The 19,876-nt window shown below is 44.2% G+C and overlaps 1 protein-coding gene across 1 annotated transcript in view; it reads left to right on the plus strand.

Annotated features, from left to right (window-relative positions):
* The window catches only part of RNF144B (ring finger protein 144B), an 81,209-nt gene that overhangs the window by 31,289 nt on the left and 30,044 nt on the right, over positions 1-19,876 (plus strand). Inside the window, exon 3 of the mRNA XM_080807297.1 lies at positions 10,916-11,020. Coding sequence (XP_080663423.1) covers positions 10,916-11,020 — 105 coding nt within the window. The remainder of the gene's footprint in view (positions 1-10,915; positions 11,021-19,876) is intronic.

Genomic DNA, 19,876 nt, shown 5'->3' on the forward strand with positions numbered 1-19,876 from the left:
GCTTTCACTTTTACATATAAAACTTCCTTCTTAGGCTTCCTTTACTGTTTCTTCTGCAACTAGCTAAATGCATGCATTCTCTATGGAGATGTTGGTTAGAAAGGAGTCCTTCCTTCCTGTGGAGATCATACTTCTGAGTATTACAGAATAACTTAGGGCAGTGATGGTGGACGGATCTTCCTTGATGAGACTTGAGGGCATGGATTGTATTGAACTAGAGGTTCTTGAACTTGGTTGTGGATTGGAATCACAGAGGTTTTTTGTGTTTTTTTTTATTTAATTTAATTTCTATTTTTTTTTAAAGATTTTATTTATTTATCTGGCAGACAGAGATCACAAGTAGGCAGAGAGGCAGGCAGAGAGAGAGAGAGAGAGAGGAGGAAGCAGGCTCCCTGCCAAGCAGAGAGCCCGATGTGGGGCTCGATCCCAGGATCCTGGGATCATGACCTAAGTCAAAGGCAGAAGCTTTAATCCACTGAGCCACCCAGGCACCCCTGGAATCACAGAGTTTAAAAACACTGATGCCGCTTAACAGGACTGCAGAATGCAGCATCAGTATACAGAAATTAATTGTACTTCTATACACCAGCAAAGGAAAATACGATAATGGTACATTAAAACAACAATTATTAGCAATAATTTCAAAAGGAATAAAATATTCAGGAATGACTTTAACAAAAGAAGCACAAAACTTATACTCTGAAAACTACAGAACATTGTTGAAAGAAATTCAAGAAGACTAAATAGAAAGATGCTTGATATTCATGGATCAATATAGGCACACTGAGGAGATATTGGGAATTCAGTTCCAGACTTAATAAAGTAAATATCACAATAAAGCAAGCCGAATGAATTCTCTCATTTCCCAGTGCATATAAAAGTTATGTTTACACTATACCCTTTTTTTTCTTTTTAAAGATTTTATTTATTTATTTGATGGACAGAGATCACAAGTAGGCAGAGAGGCAGGTGGGGGGGGCAGGAAGCAGGCTCCCCACTGAGCAGAGAGCCCGGTGTGGGGCTTGATCCCAGGACCCTGGGACCGTAACCTGAGCTGAAGGCAGAGGCTTTAACCCACTGAGCCACCCAGGCACCCCTGTTTACACTATATTCTTTTACTATAGTCTTTTAGGTGTGCAGTAGCATTATGTCCCAAAAAACTATGCACACTGTTTAATTACAAAATTTTTTATTGCTAAAAAATGCTAACCATCCTCTGAGCTTTCCATGAGTCACAATTATCGACAGATCACCATAACACATGTAATATATAATGAAAAGATTTGAAATATGGCGAGAATTGCCAAGGTATGACACAGAGACATGAAGTGAGCAAATGCTGTTGGAAACTTGGTACCGATAGACTGGCTGGATGTAAGGTTGCCACAAACCTTCCGTTTGTAAAAACGTGCTCTCTGTAAGTACAAAGCACGAGGTATGCCTATACTGTAAGATGGCCAGAAAATGGATCTACAGATATAAATCCTATCAACATCCCAAATATCTTCTTGGCGCAAATTGACAAGCTTATCCCAAAATTCATATGGGGAATTGAGGGAAATCGGATAGCCCAAACCATCTTGTAAAAGAAGAGCAAAGTTGGAGAACTCACTTCTGGTCTTCAAACTTCCTATAGTGCTATAATAAAACTATGTCACACTGTCGAAAGGATAGACAGTTAGCTCAAGGGAATAGAATTGACAGTTCCAGAAATAAATTCTCATGTTCATTGTCAGTTGATTTCCATCAAGGGTGCCAAAGCAGTTCAAAGAGGGAAAGAACAGTTTTTCGATAAATAGTGCTGGGACCCCCGGATGCCATTTGCAAAAGAATGAAGTTGGACTGTTTCCTCATACCGTGGATGAACATTAACTCAAAAGGCTTCTGCCTGTCTCTTTGAAGAAAATATGGGAAATAGAAAAAAATTTCACGACCTCGGATTCGGCAAAGCATGAACAGAAGAAAAAAAAATTAGACCTCATCAAAATCAAAAACCTTTACGATGGACCTCCTCAGGAAAGTGAAAAAACTCACAGAATGGGATAAAATATTTGCAAATAATATCTGTTACAGGACACCTGTAGAATGTACAAAGAAGTCTTATAACTCAATAATAAAAACACAAATAACCCAATTAAAAATGGGCCAAGGATTGGAATAGACATTTATCCAAACAAGTCTGGATCAAAGGAGTCTTAAAACTTTGCATGCCAGTCACAAGCCCAGGTTGTTAACTGCACTTTTGATCAGCGGGCTGTAAATCATACTTTCCCATGACCTCCTCCTTGGCTTCGGTTACCGCGCTAGAGCCGCTCTGAGAACTCAGAGAAGCATTTTACTTACTAGATTATTGCTTTATTATGAAATGCTATTAACTCAGGAACAGCCAGAGGGAAGACATGCATAGGACAAGATGTGGGGAAAGAGCATGGATCTTCCAAGTCCTCCAAAGCATAACACTCTTACCAAATCTCCGTGTGTTTACCAACCAGTAAGCCCTCTGAACTCAGACTTTTGGGTTTTTATGGAGGTTTCATTCCGTAGGCATGAGTGAGTCAGTCACCAGTGGCCCCTGATGTAACCTCCAGGCTCTCTCTGCTCGCTGGAGGTCCATGGGTGGGACTAAAAGGTCCAGCTCTCCACGCACAGGGTTGGTACTTCTGGCAACCAGCCCTCACGTGACCTAGGAGCATTCCCAGAGTCTCTTTCTGAGCATAACAAAAGACACTTTTTATCTTTCCCATCACTCAGGAAATTTCAAGGGTTTTAGAAGCTCTGTGCTGGAAATAAGAAGAATGTATTTGTATTTCTTATTACAAATCATAATATCATGGCAGCCTTTCCCATTAGTGTCCTGTAGTTTCCGGTGTTTCTTGTCCATAGAAACATACCTGTCTCCTGTCCTTTTCTTTAAGGCTCTGCTCTCTGCCAGGAGGCTACTGCCTCATCTGACTATCCTCCTGTCCTAATTATTGGCGAATGGTGACAGATTATTCTAGAGACAAGGTTTTAATCATAGAAATCTAAAGGTTGAAATTTCTGGTAATGTTGACAGGTGGACTGAGTGTAGAGCGTGAGACTTTGGTGGGGGTTACATAATTATAGACACCTAATTTTATAGTGAGAGAGAGCAAGAGTGCACCTGCACCCTCAAGGTATGGGAAGGGGCAGAGGGGGAGAGAGAATCTCTTTTTTTTTTTTTAATTGTTTTTTAAAGATTTTATTTATTTATTTGACAGAGAGAGAGAGACAGAGAGAAAGGGAACACAAGCAGGGGGCATCAGAGAGGGAGAAGCAGACTCCCCGCTGAGCGGGGACCCCCCCCCCATGTGGGGCTCCATCCCAGGACCCCGGGATCACCACCTGAGCCGAAGGCAGACACTTAACGACTGAGCCACCCAGGTGCCCCGAAGAGAGAGAACCTTAAACAGGCTCCACATCCACCATGGAGCCCAACATGAGGCTCGCTCAATCCCCAAGACCCTGAGATCATGACCTGAGCTGAAATTAAGAGTCAGATGCTTAATCAACTGAACAACCCAGGCGCCCCTATATCCACCTAATTTTTAAGTCCTAGTCGTAATAAGTGTATAAAGGAGATGTAAAGAGTGTTTACAGTCTTGGAAGGGTTTTAAGCGCATGGCAGAAGGGATCATTTTTATTAAAGGGATCATTTTTAAAATCATTTATAAAAGGGATCATTTTATTAAAGTTCCTTCTGCCAGCAGTGTGGAGAATTAATTAGAAAGAGGCAAAAACAGATACAGGAAGATTAGTGAAGGGACCGAGGCAGAAGCTGGGTAAGAGGTAATGGAAAGTGGTCTAAGAGTGGGGTAGAGGAGACGGATAGAGGTGAAAGGCCTAATCAGTACTTAGGACATGGGATGGATAGGACTTTGAATTTATTAAGTCCCAGTAATGTGTTTTGTAGTACCTTCTACATGTTTTTCTGGAATCCATCAGAGAATAAGACCACATCTCTCTACTAATAGCTGAGTTTCTAGTGGGGCAACAAGATAATACACAAGTAAATAACATTAGATAATAGAAAGTGCTATGAAGAAATACAAAGCAGGGTAAGGAGGCCTGATAGGGGAGGGAAGGTTGGCCTTTTTAGCCGGTGAAGCCTGTCTGCAGACGGGACACTGAGGAGAGCCCTCAATGACGTGACATCAAGCCCTCTGGGAGGAAGGACATTCCAGGGGGAGGAAATGGCACCAACCAAGAAAGTTAAGGCCTTATTCGGGAGCAAGCGTGATACATAGAGGAGACAGCGAGCAGGTTCAGAGCCCCGGAGTAGAGGGGGAATGTGGTAGAAGGGAGCTCAGAGCAGCTGCCAGGAGTCAGAACTAGTAGGGCCATGCGAGCCGTGATAAGGAGTTGGCGAGGCCATCTAAATGAGATGCACATTCATTGGAGGGTTTGGGGCAGGAGAATAAAATGGGATTTATATTTTAGAAAGATGTATGAAGAGTGCCTTGACTACTGGATAGAGTAGAGACCATCAAGAAAGCTATTGCAGGAGGTCCCCTGAAGGGGTGACGGGGACTTGAGTTTGCAGCGGGAGTGATGAGAAACGTTTAGTGTGGGGACATGTTTTGGTTGTAGAGTTTGAGGAAAAGAGGAATCAAGGATGTCTTTGTTTTTGTTTTGGCTGAGTAACTGGGTAATTGGTTCCATTTACTGAGATGGGGAAGCTGGTATGTGGGGGAAGGTGGATTCAAAGGCTCGGTTAAGTAGCGAGGGCTTCGTTAAACAGCCAGGGGAGGACTACCCAGTAAGTGTTTATTGGATACAGGGTACGAGAAAGTGGTGTCCTAGATGACCCATACATTTCTGGGTTGTGCAGCTGGGTGGATGGAAATGTCCTATTCACAGAGATAGAAAATGCAGGGTGAGAGGCGCCTGGGTGGCTCAGTGGGTTAAAACCTCTGCCTTTGGCTCAGGTCGTGATCTCAGGGTCCTGAGATTGAGTCCCGCATCGGGCTCCCTGCTCAGCGGGGAGCCTGCTTCCCCCTGCTCCCCCCCACCCCTGCCTGCTGTTCTGCCTGCTTGTGATCTCTCTCTCTCTCTCTCTCTCTCTCTCTAAGGAAGAAAGAAAGGAAGAAAGAAAAATAAATAAATAAATGCAGGATGAGGACAGGATTTGGGGGAGAGAACAATCCTTATACATGATGCTTTCTGTTTCTAAACATTTCTAAAAATGTTTCTATGTTCTACCATACAGATTAAGTGGTATGTTGACTATTTAAAAGGGAAAAAGCTTTCTTTTTTGGGTCATCAGGATTTTCAAAACCTTGTGTTTAGAACATTTCCCTTAGAATTTGTTAGCTGTTATGAAAATTGGATATTTAAGCATCTGTTTAATGCTAATATTTAATGGAATGTAATTTTTTTTAAAGATTTTATTTATTTGACAGAGATCACAAGGAGGCAGAGAGGCAGGCAGAGAGAAGGGGGGAAGCAGGCTCCCTGCTGAGCAGAGAACCCGATGCGGGGCTCGATCCCAGGACCCTGGGATCATGACCTGAGCCTAAGGCAGAGGCTTTAACCCACTGAGCCTCCCAGGCGTCCCTGTAATATTGTTTTTTAAGGAGATAGACATTTATTGACCACATTGCAAGGGAGTGGTGGGCAGGATAGCAAAGGAGAGACTGTCAGGAGACAGTGTGGGGACTCTAGTGAAGGGGGGAAGTGAGAAGGTATGGGAACATATTGAATTTTACTTTTTTTGGTACCTGTGCCCTGTTGTCAGTAGCCACTGGTCAGCTAGAGCCTATGGCTATTTTGAAGTGTGTCCCTTAAGGAGCCTTAACGGGCTGTTTGCATTCAGCCCGTGGTCACCATGGGCCCTTTTCCCTTACTTTGGTTTCCACTGCTCAAGCCTGTTGCCTCAAAGCAGCCTCTACGTTCCCCATGGACAGATTGACAATGACACATCTTTGGCATTTGTATGCAGGTGTCGTCTTCAGTAGGGGGCGGACACCCTGTCCCCACTCAAACCTGTTGGCCCATCAGGGATTCTGTGCAGTTACAGACCAGAGCTTGGTATTAGACTCACGCGCTGACAGGAGATTTAAGTGAACCTGCGTGGTGGCCAGATCCATGGGGCACAGTGGGAGGGGACCCTCTGACAAGGGCAGGGGCTGGCATCCTTGTTGCCTCATCATCCTTGGGTGGGATGGTTGGATTCACCCCAACGTGCAGGAGCGGTATTCTGGGGTGGCCAGACCCATGGGAAGAGGGGAGAGAGTGGGGGCCCGAAAGAAGCAAGGTGGCTGAGAGCCACCGTGAGTTCTCCACATGTGCAGAAATGCCTCAGATGAGCTGCCACTGTCAGCTGAGCCGCGGGCGGGGGGATCTCAGGAGGGGCAGTGGGAGAGCAGAGAGAAGGTGTCCTTCACTGTCGCAAGCAGGGACAGTCTGACCTTCAGGCCACACCGGGGAGCCACCCTGGCCAGAGACCTTCAGTTGCCCGGGAAGCACTGGGGTTGGACAGTCACGGCCAAGGGCGGAGCGTGCAAGGGAAGGGAGTGGGGGATTTCGCCGAAGAGCCAGAGGGGGACTCCCTCACCCTCCTGCCGAGGGCAAAGCCTTACTCAGGAGTCACCTTGGCCCGAGGTCCTCAGATCCGCCACGGAGCACTGGAGTGCGTCTGGTGCACCCAGGGAAAGTCCCAGGAGATTCCCGGAGAATCTGGGAGGAGGCCAGGCCCCGGCACGGCAGAGGTTCCCCGGAAGGGCCAGCAAATGTGGGGTGACCGGATGGGGAGAAAGAACTCACCCAGAGCGGAAGAGAGGAGGTAGGCATTTACCAGATACACTGCAAGGGAGTGACGGGCGGGAGAGCAGCGCAGAGAGGGTCTGCCTGGAATGCAGGTTTTTTAATGTGATGAAGTGATGGTAGGTGTTTTTTTTTTTCCCCTTTCTGTTTTTGTTTACAGTCTAGATACTGTTTTCTTCCAGAATTGTTAACCATCTACCTAGGTTTGGTTTGCCAGGGCGTTCCTGCGAATGCTTTTGCTTCTCTTCTGCTTCAGCCGGAAGTGCTGGGAAGAGAAGCAGGGTTTGAGATTACATTCTTCGGGAAAGCCGATGGGAGACGTAGAGCGGACAAAATGTGCTTGAAGATTCAACAAGAAGCAATAGCCAGGGCTGGTTGTTGTTCCTCGTGGCCTCCGACTAGAAATGCTCGCTCACAGGGCTGGAGCAGCAAGTGCCCAGCTCGCCCCATACCCGGTCACCCGTGCTGCACATCTCTGTCTTGAACCAGTGTTTCTTAGAATTAATACACACACACACACACACACACACATTTATGCCCCGTAGTCCCCGTATACAGCTCTAACTTCTCTCCTAAAATCATGTGTCACGTAATATTGTGGCCAGGAGAGGCCTTCTTGGCAGCTTCAGAATTTACTGACTCCACACGTCCCAGATGCAGCACCTGAGAACATTACATTAACAATGAGTACTGGGTGTGGTGCATAAACAATGAATTCTGTTACGCTGAAAAGAAATTAATAACCAAAAAAAAAAAAAGAAATACAAATGAAAGGAAATAAATAGCTCATGCATCTTAACAGCTTTTCTTCTTAAAAAAAAAAAACAAAAACAAAAAAGAGAGCAGAGGCCCCTGTGTGGCTCCGTGGTTAAGCGGCTGACTCTGCCTCAGGTCGTGATTCCAGGGTCCTGGGATCGAGTCCCCCGTTAGGCTCCTTGTGCAGTGGGAAGCCTGCTTCTCCTGCTTGCCGCTCCCCCTGCTCGTGCTCTCTCTCTCTCTCTCTGACAAATAAATAAAGTCTGAACATCTATGATAAACTCTTGGGAAAGCTTAGGTTTCAACTTTACAAGTTTGCAAAAGAGGTTGAAATAATTTTTTTTTCTGAGTCTTCTGTAAAGACTCACACAGTCTTTCTTTTTGGTTTCTATTTGACGTAAGCTTTATCTAGAGATGCAAATCGTTCTAAAGGGAGGCTTGGACGGAGGTGTGTGCGCTCTTCTGTTGCAAATATCTGCCCTGTTCATGATGCTTCTGGACCACAGCAGCTTCACTGGTTCTCGGAAGGGGGTAGAGAAAGGATAATCTCAGAAGGTCAGAGGATTAACATTTCCCCACAAAGTTCTTTTTTTTTTTTTTAAGATTTTATTTATTTATTTTGACAGACGGAGATTACAAGTAGGCAAAGAGGCAGGCAGAGAGTGAGGGGGAAGCAGACTCCCCACTAAGCAGAGAGCCCGATGTGGGGCTTGATCCCAGGACCCTGAGATCATGACCTGAGCCGAAGGCAGAGGCTTAACCCACTGAGCCACCCAGGTGCCCCTCCCCACAAAGTTCTTGATAGAAAGTCTAAGATCACGCGAAGTGGAGTAGAAATAATTCTGCAGTCTGTGACTTTTTCAAAGGGTTCCCATATACAGAATTTCAGGTTTGTGTTTTGTATGTGCATGTGTTTTGAATCATTTGAGGTAACCATAACCGATATTATCATTTTTTAAAAAATATTTTATTTATTTGACAGAGATCACAAGTAGGCAGAGAGGCGGGGGTGGGGGTGGGGGGAGGCAGGTTCCCTGCTCAGCAGAGAGCCCGATGTGGGGCTCGATCCCAGGACCCCGAGATCATGACCTGAGATGAAGGCAGAGGCTTTAACCCACTGAGCCCCCCAGGCGCCCCAACAGATGTTATCATTTCTGGTGTTTCAGTGAAGGGAAGCCGGTCTGGGGCATAGTCTAAGTCACTTTCCCATCGTCGCTTGCTAGCGCGGCTCCACGGCCGGAGCGCAGATATTCTGATAGATGCTCGTTGCTCGGTTCACTTTGTTTTCCCGGATACCTTCCCCTTGAACCTGGAGACCATACATTTTTAGAGTCTTTCTGCTTAAATTTCAAGTGGCAGCTGGGGAGACCGAAGTGGTCACATTGGCACCTGTGTGGCGGACGGAGGGCAGAGAGGTCCTCAGAACAGAGCTGGGTGGACAAGCCTTCACATCATTTTTTCATTTGTCCCTGGGTGTCACACTCCTTTCCAGCTCTGCGGTCCTCTGGAGTGTTGCGTCTGTGCTGAAATTCTTCCCCGCATTTCCTGATGTGGCTCTCTCCTGCTTCCCATTCTTAGTGCAGGAGACCATGTCTGGCGCCGAAACTCCCAGAGCAAGTGATTGCTCACCCTTCTCTCAAACGAGAAAATAAGAGCTAAAATACAGCACCTAGAGTGCAGTCGACGGTAGGAAGAGTTCTGCGAGAGGAGCCCTGTTCCCGGATACCTTTTATTCTCCATACAGACTCAGGAGCACTTCCCCATGAGTTTAAACATCATTCGAAAATATTTTTCATGATTCCTCAGCGAGCTGTTGTATGAATTGAGCATCATTTATTTACGTGTTCTTCTGTTTTGGGTATTTGGGTTACTTTCTCATTTTTTGATGATGAATGGTGATGAATGGCATAGGGGGAACATGGACTCCTTGAGGAAGGGAATTATTAAGCATGTGAAGAAATACAAATCTGGTTTAAAGGCTTTGCTCTAGTCATTGCTTCCAGGGTCCACTGTAACAGTAATTTCGATCAGCTCAATACAGGATTAGTTTCCTGAAATAATGCCATTGTGATATTAGTTTTATTTTCAGACGGGGAAAAATAATAAAGATGGGGGCACCTGGGTGGTTCAGTCATTAAGCATCTGTCTTCAGCTCAGGTCAGGATCCCAGGGTCCCAGGATCAAGCCCCGCATCCAGCTCCCTGCTCAGTGGGGAGTCTGCTTCTCCCTCTGTACTACTCCCCCTCATGTTTGCTGTCTCTCTGTCTCTTCTTTCAAATAAATAAATAAAATCTTCAAAAAAAAAAAAAAAGAACAAAGAAATAGGTTCACAATTATGGTATCTGTATTCTGACCATAGAATTTATTTAATGGTTAAGCTTTTATAAAAGGTTGGTGCAACAGCAATATTATTAATGTAGCAGGTTGATACATAAATGCAGAAATTTGAAAAATCTGAACCCAATTGTAAATAATCATAACTTTATAAGGGTTGTTAGTTCATTGACCGGCTTATGTATTTTGGGGGTGTCCTCAAACATGTGTGCTTGACTTGTTTTCATCATGCATACAGAAAAAAGCCCCAATTATGAGCAAATTAGTAGAAACTGAGGAGTCAACTTCTGGATTTCTTTCTTCTTTTTTAAAGATTTTATTTATTTGAGAGAGTGAGTGAGCAAGAGAGAGCATGAGCAGGGGGAGGAGCAGAGGGAAAGGGAGAAGCAGACTCCCTGCTGAGCAGGGAACCCAACTCAGGGCTCGATCCTGGGACTCTGGAGTCATGACCTGAGCGGAAGGTAGACGCTTAACCAACTGAGCCAAAACTTAACTATTCATAGCCTACTGTTGACCAGAAGCCTTACTGATAACATAAACAGTTGATTAATACATATTCTATATATGTATTATATACTGTATTCTTACAATAAAGGAAGCTGTAGAAAATGTTAAGAAAATAATAAAAGAAAATATACTTATAGCACTGTATTTATTTAAAAAAATGTGCATATCAGTGGAAGTCACATAAGTTAAAAAAAAGAGAAAGTAAAGAAGGCATTTGCTGTCAGGGCAAACGAGGGTTTCTTCTTTCCCATATCCATGGTGGATAAAAAGTGTGAGCATATGGGAATTTGACTCGTTGCCTTGCATAAACTCAATATTCTTAGGATGAGGCCATACGTAATCAATCACCAGTCTTGCTTTCTTTCCCAAGTGATGGGTCTTAGTGTTCACACTTGTGATCACTTTGGCCTCCCCCAGTTTCCCCAAGCACGAGAGCCCAGGACTGCCATTGAAGGAAGGGGGGGCGATGGTGGTGTGTAAACTTTGTGCTACTGTGAGGCAATGGGTGATTGTCTTTTTCCTTCTTACCTTCTAGTGCTTGAAACAGTACCTGCAGCTGGCAATCCGAGAAGGCTGTGGGTCTCCCATTGCTTGCCCCGACACGGTGTGCCTGAACCATGGGACCCTGCAGGAGGCGGAGGTATGCTCGAATCCCATGACTTTCCCTCTTGCCTGTTGATGTTATTCCCTGGGATCCTTACTACGTACTTCCCTGCCAGGGCGTCTAGAATCAAAATGCAGAGTCTAACTCTTTAAAGGAGTCCTTTGTTGCTACATACCTATGGATACTTCATACAGACTGTTGAAGCTGTTGCTTACCGCAGTTCCGTTGATAAATGCTGTCTGCGTCTTGAAGAAACTCTCCAATAGTCAAAGGCACTAGGAATCAGGTTTACCAGATGTGCGGTTTGGAGGCGGAAGAACGAGGGGTCTTGTGATCTCTAATACTTTAAAGATAAACGGACGACAGATTTTAACCAGTTATAGACAATATAAACTATTGTGGTTCTACAGAGAGAGACGGAGTCGAATCACTTCCACAGGCCTCTGGTTGGATCTTTATCAGATGTCAGAAATGTCTTTTTTGAATGAGTTCTTCTCCCATTTCCTTAAGATTGTGACATACCATTTTCCTTTGTTTCTTCAACCCCGGATCAGAAGCCTTGCCCTTGAATCTGCCTTTTTTTTTTTTTTTTAAGATTTTATTTATTTATTTGAGATAGGAAGCATGAGTGGGGGGCAGAGGGAGAGGGAGACTCCCCACTGAGCAGGGAGCCTGACACGAGGCTCAATCCCAGGACCCTGGGATCATGACCTGAGTCGAAGGCAGATGCTTAGCTGACTGAGCCATCCAGGTGTCCCAGGTCCTGCTCACTTTAAATCAGGAGATAACCCATGCTAACCCATCTTTGGGAAGATTGTAAGCATTGCTCCTTTTACTTCTTTGCTTTGGCTTGATTGTTAGAATGGAAAGAGGTCCCATGAAACAGAGGAAGTAAGTTACTCGTTCAGCAAACACAGCTCACCTGCTGTGCACTAGGTGGTCTTCCAGATGCTTTCATGGCTGGTGAACCGTCCAGTCCCTTCAACAGACTTAGAAAGGGAGGCACAGGGGGATTAAGCAATTTGCCCAAGAGTGCATACTAAAGCCCAGAAGAGCTACAGTTCTAATCCAGTTCTTTCTGACCACCATAGCTACATGGCTTTAAGAGTAGAAGGTGGTAGGTAGATTGTGTAATAAAGGACCTGATCATTGGAGACTCAGTAGTGTGCTTGCATGTGTGCGTGGATATGTATACATATGTATGTGTAGGTAGGGATGTGTGTGTTGATACGCTTTGTTTGTAAAGCACATCCTCTGTTTTGTAAGCAGAGCAGGCAGAAAGATGTTTATAGACCATTTTTAACCAATCTGCCTCCGGGTGTCTCCTGTTCAGTTCATGGAATATCAGCTAGGGGTTACAAGTGAGCTTGAAGTTTTTTCTAGGGAAGGATAAAAGGAATATATAATGGTTTAGAAGTGTATTGTTTTAGGAAAATCATGAAATAATGGAATGTTTTTAATAAAAAAATAATACTGATTATGTCATCCTGTGTTGAGAAATACTGCTTTCTTTTGTGTGAGAAAAGTATAGAAGGAAATTAAAGTGGGGAAAGACTGGGTTAGCTAGACAATTTGGCAGTGGGTTTTAAAGTAAGACTCGGAGGCGCCTGGGTGGCTCAGTGGGTTAAAGCCTCTGCCTTTGGCTCAGGTCATGATCTCAGGGTCCTGGGATCAAGCCCCGCATTGGGCTCTCTGCTCAGCAGGGAGCCAGCTTCCCCTTCTCTCTCTGCCTGCCTCTCTGCCAACTTGTGATCTCTGTCTGTCAAATAAATAAATAAAATCTTAAAAAAAAATAAAGTAAGACTTGGGTGTTCACGGGCATCTTTTGATGCATAATCCTTCTAGGAAAGGTGCTTCCTTTTTGATTTGCCTCTGTGAAAATCTGATCAGTCAGTGGTGTTTATCAAGAGTGCACAACCTGCCAGGCCCTGTTCCAGGATACAGAGGCAAATAAGATCGGCCCCGTGCTAGCCTCCTGGAGTTTCTGGTCCAGCACAGTGACGTTAATGGGATGACAAGTGAAATTAACTACAGGCCTGTATCCTAGACCTTGCACTGTCCAATCCAGTAGCCACTTGCTACATGTGGCTATTTACATTTAAATTAATTGAGATTAGGGGTGCTGGGTGGCTCAGTCGGTTGAGTGTCTGCCTTTGGCTCAGGTCATCATCTCAGGGTCTTGGAGTTGAGTCCCACGTCGGGCTCCCTGCTCAGCGGGGAGTCTGCTTCTCCCTCTCCCTCTGCTTACTGCTTCCATTGCTTGTGCTCTCTCTCTCTGTCAGATGAGTAAATAAAATTTTAAAAAATTAATTAAGATGAAATAAAAATTCATTCCTATGGTTGCTCTAATCATGTTCTAAGTGCCCCGTAGCCACATATGGCTCATGGCTGCCCCATTAGACAGCACTGACTATGACATCTCTGACATTGCAGAAAGGTCAGTGGCATGGCGCTGTTGTAGACTTTTCAACGTAGGTAACCACTAGCCATTGACAATTCGGATATCAAATGTTAGAGCTAATGTGTTCAGACGAGTGGGTGAGGAGAGCCTGTCTCACAGCTCTCCAGAGCAGAATTTAATTTTCCTGATTTTCTTACTATAGAATTTTCTTTTCATATTCACTGCAGTTCTCCCTCTCATCTGATTTCTTACCCCTTCCCCATCATTACCCAAGCTCAACACACTTACTCGGTACTCGTTCCGTGTACCCAGTTTGACTCTAAAAACAGTTTAACTTTTAGGCTGTGTGGAAACCCAACAAACCCATAATGTCTCTTAGAAGTTACCAAAGGGTATTTGAAAAAAAAAAAAAAAAAGAAAAGCAGAACAAAAACATCTTCTGAACTAAATTATGGTATGTCTTCAATTCTTCAAAGTCTGTTTCCCATTAGGCGAGTAGCAAGACACTCCAGGACATTAAAGGGCCGGTTCTGTTCTCACTGGTCTGCCGAGAGCCTGACTAAAGATGGGCATGAATGTACAGTCGTCAGAGTTCTTAACCAGCGGGCCACTTCCCCTTGTCCCCAGAGGAAAACATTGTGCTGGTGGTAGTTAGCGGTCTCTCATTTTGAATGGAGACGTGACTAGAACATTATGTTAGAGATATTGGTAGCTTTACCAGTTTATATGGGACCATTCCTTTCAAAGCAAATACCACATACACATGAACTTGGGCTCTACCATCTTCCTTTCTGGCTTCCTTTACATCAAGCTTTCCTTGTATATGGTTATTATTATGATAGGCAGTTCACTCTCTCTCTCACTCTTTTTTTTTTTTTTTCATGAAGTCCACTGTGAGGCTCAAACTCTTGACCCTGAGATCAAGACCTGAGCTGAGACCAAGAGTCGGTTGCTTAACTGACCGAGCCACCCAGGCGCCCCTAGAATAGGTAGCTCTTAATGCAGATATGATTGAGCATATCATAATGGGGCTAATCTGCCTTATGGTTGGCTGGATTCTGTCTCTATGACTATTTCTTCTGCCTTTTAGAAAAATATTTAATTATACAGGTAACACATAAATAAACTTCACATTACAAATAGTTCTGGTTGAGACTTATGTTCCCTTGGCGCTGCTGCTGTTTATGTTATAATATGTGATTCTTCATCATCCACTGTCTTACAAAATGCATGTCAGTAGAACGTGTCTTCATTCATCTTCGCAGGACACTAGGCATTTAAACTCTTTGCTTCACATGCTTTCCGGTGTAGATCTAGCCCACGTGGTTGCCCATGATCCGTGTGTCCGCCCCTGCTCACGGTGGGACCCCCTGCCTTCTTACCGTGTCCAGTTGGGATCAACGGTGGCTTTGCCCTGTAATTTTTGTTTATCAGGAATGGCTTCATTAGCAAAGCATTTAATATCCGATCCAAGTACGGCTTGCTTCTGGAGGAGGACCGTAGAAAAGTACAATGGGGCCTCCCTGCATCGCGTGGTAGTGTCAGCTGGTGGTGGGCTTTTCTCGGGTACCCGGTGCGGGAATCTCACCCACGACGGATAAGACTGTTCTGATAGCGTCACTTCCGGCAAGGCCCTGGGAGTTCGTAGCCCTATTAAAAAGGTGATGACTACTGGGGCCCTTCCCTTCCTGTGTTAGGGAAGTCGCACACCATCCCCTGCCGGGGAAACCTGAGCCATTTGTTGGGGTCCTATAAAATTAGAGTGGTGAGCGCATACCTACCGTTACATGGCCTGAGAAATTCAACTTCTTCCCTCTGCCAGTTGGCAGTGGAGGGCAGGGAAGAGCTTCTCACAACCAAGTCTCCTTCCAAGTCCTGGGGCATTGACATGACCGCCTACTTCTTGGGCCAGAGTCCCCACCTGCCCCAGAGCAAGGATGCGTGCAGCTGCTCGTGCCAAGCATGGGGGTTCCAGAATTTCTATAGGAGGAGGTTTAGGCTGTGGGGCGCCGTGGAGGACTGGGGGCGGGGGGAGTGGAGCACTAAGGAATTTGAAGCTACATTTGCAGAATAAATGCAGATACTACTCTTGTTGCCTGTTTATTCGGGTGGCTTTGGTAAAGGCTGCTGGAGTTCTAGAGAGCGATGTGCTCCCCGCAGATGATCCTTCTGCACACCCCCCGCTTGCTGTGTCCTCTTGTCACACTCTTCCTCCCCATCATCACGGCGTGAGGCGGGACAGAGGGAAGGTAAGGACGCCCGCCAGGCAGCCAGATCCCTGTGGCTGTGGCTGAAGGATCTGGGCGGGAAGGGACCGCGTATGTCTGTGATAACCTTGGGCTGTGATGTGTGTTGAGGGGATTATGAGCCGAACCTCAGGGTGGTGGAGGAGAAAGCAGTCGGCTCTGCCAGTGTCAATAGCTACTTTGAGGGTTCCAGTCGAATTTCGCTTTGGAATGCATTTAAGGCTTTGCTTTAGAACTGCATACGAGTGGAGAAAAATGTTTCTAGGATTTTTCTTCAACTAAAGGCAAGTGTAAGAAGAGTGAGCAGCAGTGGGTTGAACATGTCACATGGTTGGGCACATGGGCAAATCCCTTATACTCACGGAGGAGCCACGGGAGAAAGGCGGGAGAGGGTGTGGGCGGGAGTTCCGGAGAACAGGTGAAAAAGGAACAGCGAGAGCAGCCTTCTTGCCTTCTTCGGGGACTGTGAAATCAGTTCCTGCCCTGGCATTCCAGCTCCCGTCATCTTTCTCACTTCCCAGGAGGGCCCTGCCTTCCGGCTCTTGGACAGTGATGCCCTCTTGTTTTTTTCCAGCAGGTTTTCAAAATCCAGTACGGAGGGAAGGAGACGGGAGCTCGGTCAGCACGCTCAAGTGATGAATGGGGGATGTTAGGAAGGACAGTTCTTATTTTCTGGGTTGAGACAGGAAACCCGGTAGTTTTGGTATCAGTGTGATAAGGCATTTATCCGTACGGGTAGGACTATTTCTCTTGCCAGTATTTTTGCAAGTCATAGCACCTCACAAATTGCCATGCTCTAATGAGTTCCTCGTGGTCACTCCTATCTTCAAATATACTCTCTCTTGGATTCTTTGTTGGGTCTGTCTCTGTAATGTTTTAAAGCAGCAGTAGCAGAAGTAGGTTTAAAGGGCCAAACCCAAGTGAAGACTAGGCTTTTCGTTCTCCTTTTTCTCTTTTTTCCTGGCTGTCGAGACCTTGATGAGTAGAACTTGCACGAAGCCAATCCCTAACTTCACAGTTTTAACCATTTCATTTTCCCAACTAAAATATAATATATATTATAATCTTTGATATGGGGGCACCTGGGTGGCTCAGTCGGTTAAGCCCCTGCCTTCGGCTCAGGTCATGATCTCAGGGTCCTGGGATCGAGCCCTGCAGTGGGCTACCTGCTCAGTGGGGAGCCTGCTTCTCCCTCTGCCCCTCTGCCTCTGTTCATGCTCTGTCTCTTACTTTCTATCTCTCAAATAAATAAATAAAATCTTTAAAAAAGTAATCTTTTCTATACATATTATATTTTATACATAAGATTTATATATGAGGTCAGTATTATGGGAACATACTATTTCAGCATAAATGCTTCTCTGGCAAGCAGGCTCTACTGTCTCCCCCCACCCCCACTTCCTTCTTTAGGTTTTTTTTTTTTTTTTTTAAGATTTTATTTATTTATTTGACAGAGATCACAAATAGGCAGAGAGGCAGGCAGAGAGAGAGGAGGAAGCAGGTTCCCCGCTGAGCAGAGAGCCTGGGCTCCATCCCAGGACCCTGGGATCATGACCTGAGCCGAAGGCAGAGGCTTTAACCCACTGAGCCACCCAGGCGCCCCACTTCTTTAGTTTTTGTAGGGCTAGTGTCAATGTGAGTGGTAATGCCTGCTCCGATATTATGATCATAGTTAATATAGGAAACAAAGGTATACCTCACTTTTCATTTCGTGTCAGTTGTGAATGTTAGATGTATCTAATTAACCACCATGTGTAACAGTTACAGCTCCTCACACGTATGTATATTCTGAGTGCCTTGGTTCTCCTGTGCTATGGTTAGAGTGGAATGGAGAACCGATGGCTTGCAGTAAAGTAGTTTAGTAAGCATCCTCAGGTTCATACAACCCAGAATGTGATTATGGGCGATTGGTAGCTTTTTGTTCTTTCTGTTCTGTACTTACTGCTCTCATTCTGTTAAAATTATACTGAGTTTATCTTCTCTTTGAATTAAATTTTCTTTCTTTTTGGAAAGAATTTCTAGAATAATGAGGATGAGAAAATTGGTGTTTCATACTTGGATTGAAGGAGAGAGAAACTTTTGTGTAACAGGCAGATTAATATAAATTTCAAAGGAGAAATAGCAATAAAAATCACTTTAAATCAAGATAAGAATTTTTTAGATCTGAGGGAAGTGGTCTCTTGATAGTTGAGGAAGATACTTGGAAATTTTTATTTTTACAGCTTGCATGTGGATCTGGTTATTAGTGGATTAGAACCCCCTGAATGCAGTAAATATCAGTACTCCATACTGACCTGAATACATAAATGAATAATAAGTAGATGGGGGAGAAGGGACAGCTCTTTTTTTTTTTTTTTTTTAGGATTTTATTTATTTGAGAGTGAGAGAGATCACAAGCAGGGGAAGGATGGAGGAAGAAGCAGACTCCCCACTGAGCAGGAAGGCCCATGCAGGACTCGATCCCAGGACCCTGGGCTCATGCCCTGATCTGAAGGCGGATGCTTAATTGACTGAGCCACCTAGGCACCCTAGGGACAGTTCTTTCTTACAGTAGAATCCTAACTAACAAATACAGAATGAATGATGGAAATAGAAAATCATTAAGCAAATATCACAGTAATGACTATTATAGGCAAGAATTATCAATAGATACAACAATTAATGGGGCAAAGTGTGATGAGAAACAGGATATTTGCAGAATCTCAAAATGTATTCCTACAAGAACAAGATACTTGATGATTACAAAGGGTGGAGAAATCTGGTGGACAGCACCGTAACCAAGTTAAAAAGTCAATGTTAACCAGTAACAAGATGGGTGTCCTCATGTACTTCCTTAATGGCTCAACATCACTTCTGTGATATTCTTGCCAAAACTGCACAGGCTCAACCTAATCACGGGAAAGCATCAGACGAACCCAAATCAGAGAACACTGTAGGACATAACTAGCCTGGACTCTTCAAAGTCATGAAAGGTCAAGGTCATGAAAGGCAAAGACAAACTGAGGAACTGCCCCAGATTGGAGAAGGGTAAGGAGACTTGGCAACTAAATGCAGGGAGGTATCTTGAATTAGATCTTAGACTGGGAAAAAAAAAAAAAAAGACATAAGTGGGACAGGTTTTGAACATGGAATAAGGCTCGCAGATAGTTTGTTTTATATCAGTGTAAATTTCATTACTTTAATTCTTACCTATGGTTATGTAAGGTATTAACATTCGGAGAAGTTGGGGAGAATGGGATTTAGGAACTCTCCCCAAGTTTGTCGGTCTAAGATTATTTCAAAATGAAAAAGTTAAAAAGGAACATTCTGATATGATTTTGAACGATTTGGAATTTCTTTGTTGGCAGGGAGAGGACAGTGATATATCTCAAGACACCTCTTCATAATCTCTTTCGTTGGGGTTTCAGTTTTGCAATCAGTTTGCAAGTCTGATTGTTCCAGGTTTTGTTTTGTTTTGCTTTTGAAAGCAGTAGCCCTTTAACCTGTGATCTAATCGACCCTTCAGTAATCATCCTAACACGTTTATTTCAGGTTTATAATTGTAAGAGACCTTGAGCAATCGAGACTTAGGTCCACATGGCAGTGAATCCGGGAATTTAATACTTTGGATCGTTTTTTTTTTTTTTTTTTTTTTTACAAGGTCCAGCTTTCTCTGATCTGAAGCCATGGGTATAATAGAAACATTTCAGAGATCTAGTCTAATCCATAAAGCCAACAAATAGTAAGATCAAGGAGTCGATTCTCTTTTTTCCCAAGGAGTAGATTTAAAAAAAAAAAAACAAAAACCTTATGTGTCTTTATTGCCTTCTGGGTAATTTAAGTTCCTTGAGAGCAGCTTCTCTGCCCCCTTTCCTCGTCTGTCTTCCCAGGGTTCCAGACACTGTTGTACCTTTAGTGCATTGTCAGATAGAACACCGAAAAGGTGCAAATCCAAGTGGTGGGGTCTGGGAAGAGAAGAGAATGGTGGTGATAGAACTAAGGTGTTTTCTTTTTTTTAATCACAAATTTCAATAGAAAAAATTGATTTACCCTATTAAGTCTTAATTCCATAAAAATCTTTGATCTATAAAAAAAATAATAAATAGGAGATTCAAAGTAGAATAAAATACCAAAAAAATCAGAGCCCTCTGACTTCCCTGTTGGCAGTGACATGTCCTCTATGAAATTTAGTTTTCTAATTTAAAATTAAACATCCATCTCTCCTGTTGTTGACTTTTTACTGCATTAATTTGTTTCAGTTTTCTC

Source organism: Martes martes (genome assembly GCF_963455335.1).
Source record: "Martes martes genome assembly, chromosome: 6".
Taxonomy (NCBI): Eukaryota; Metazoa; Chordata; class Mammalia; order Carnivora; family Mustelidae; genus Martes; species Martes martes.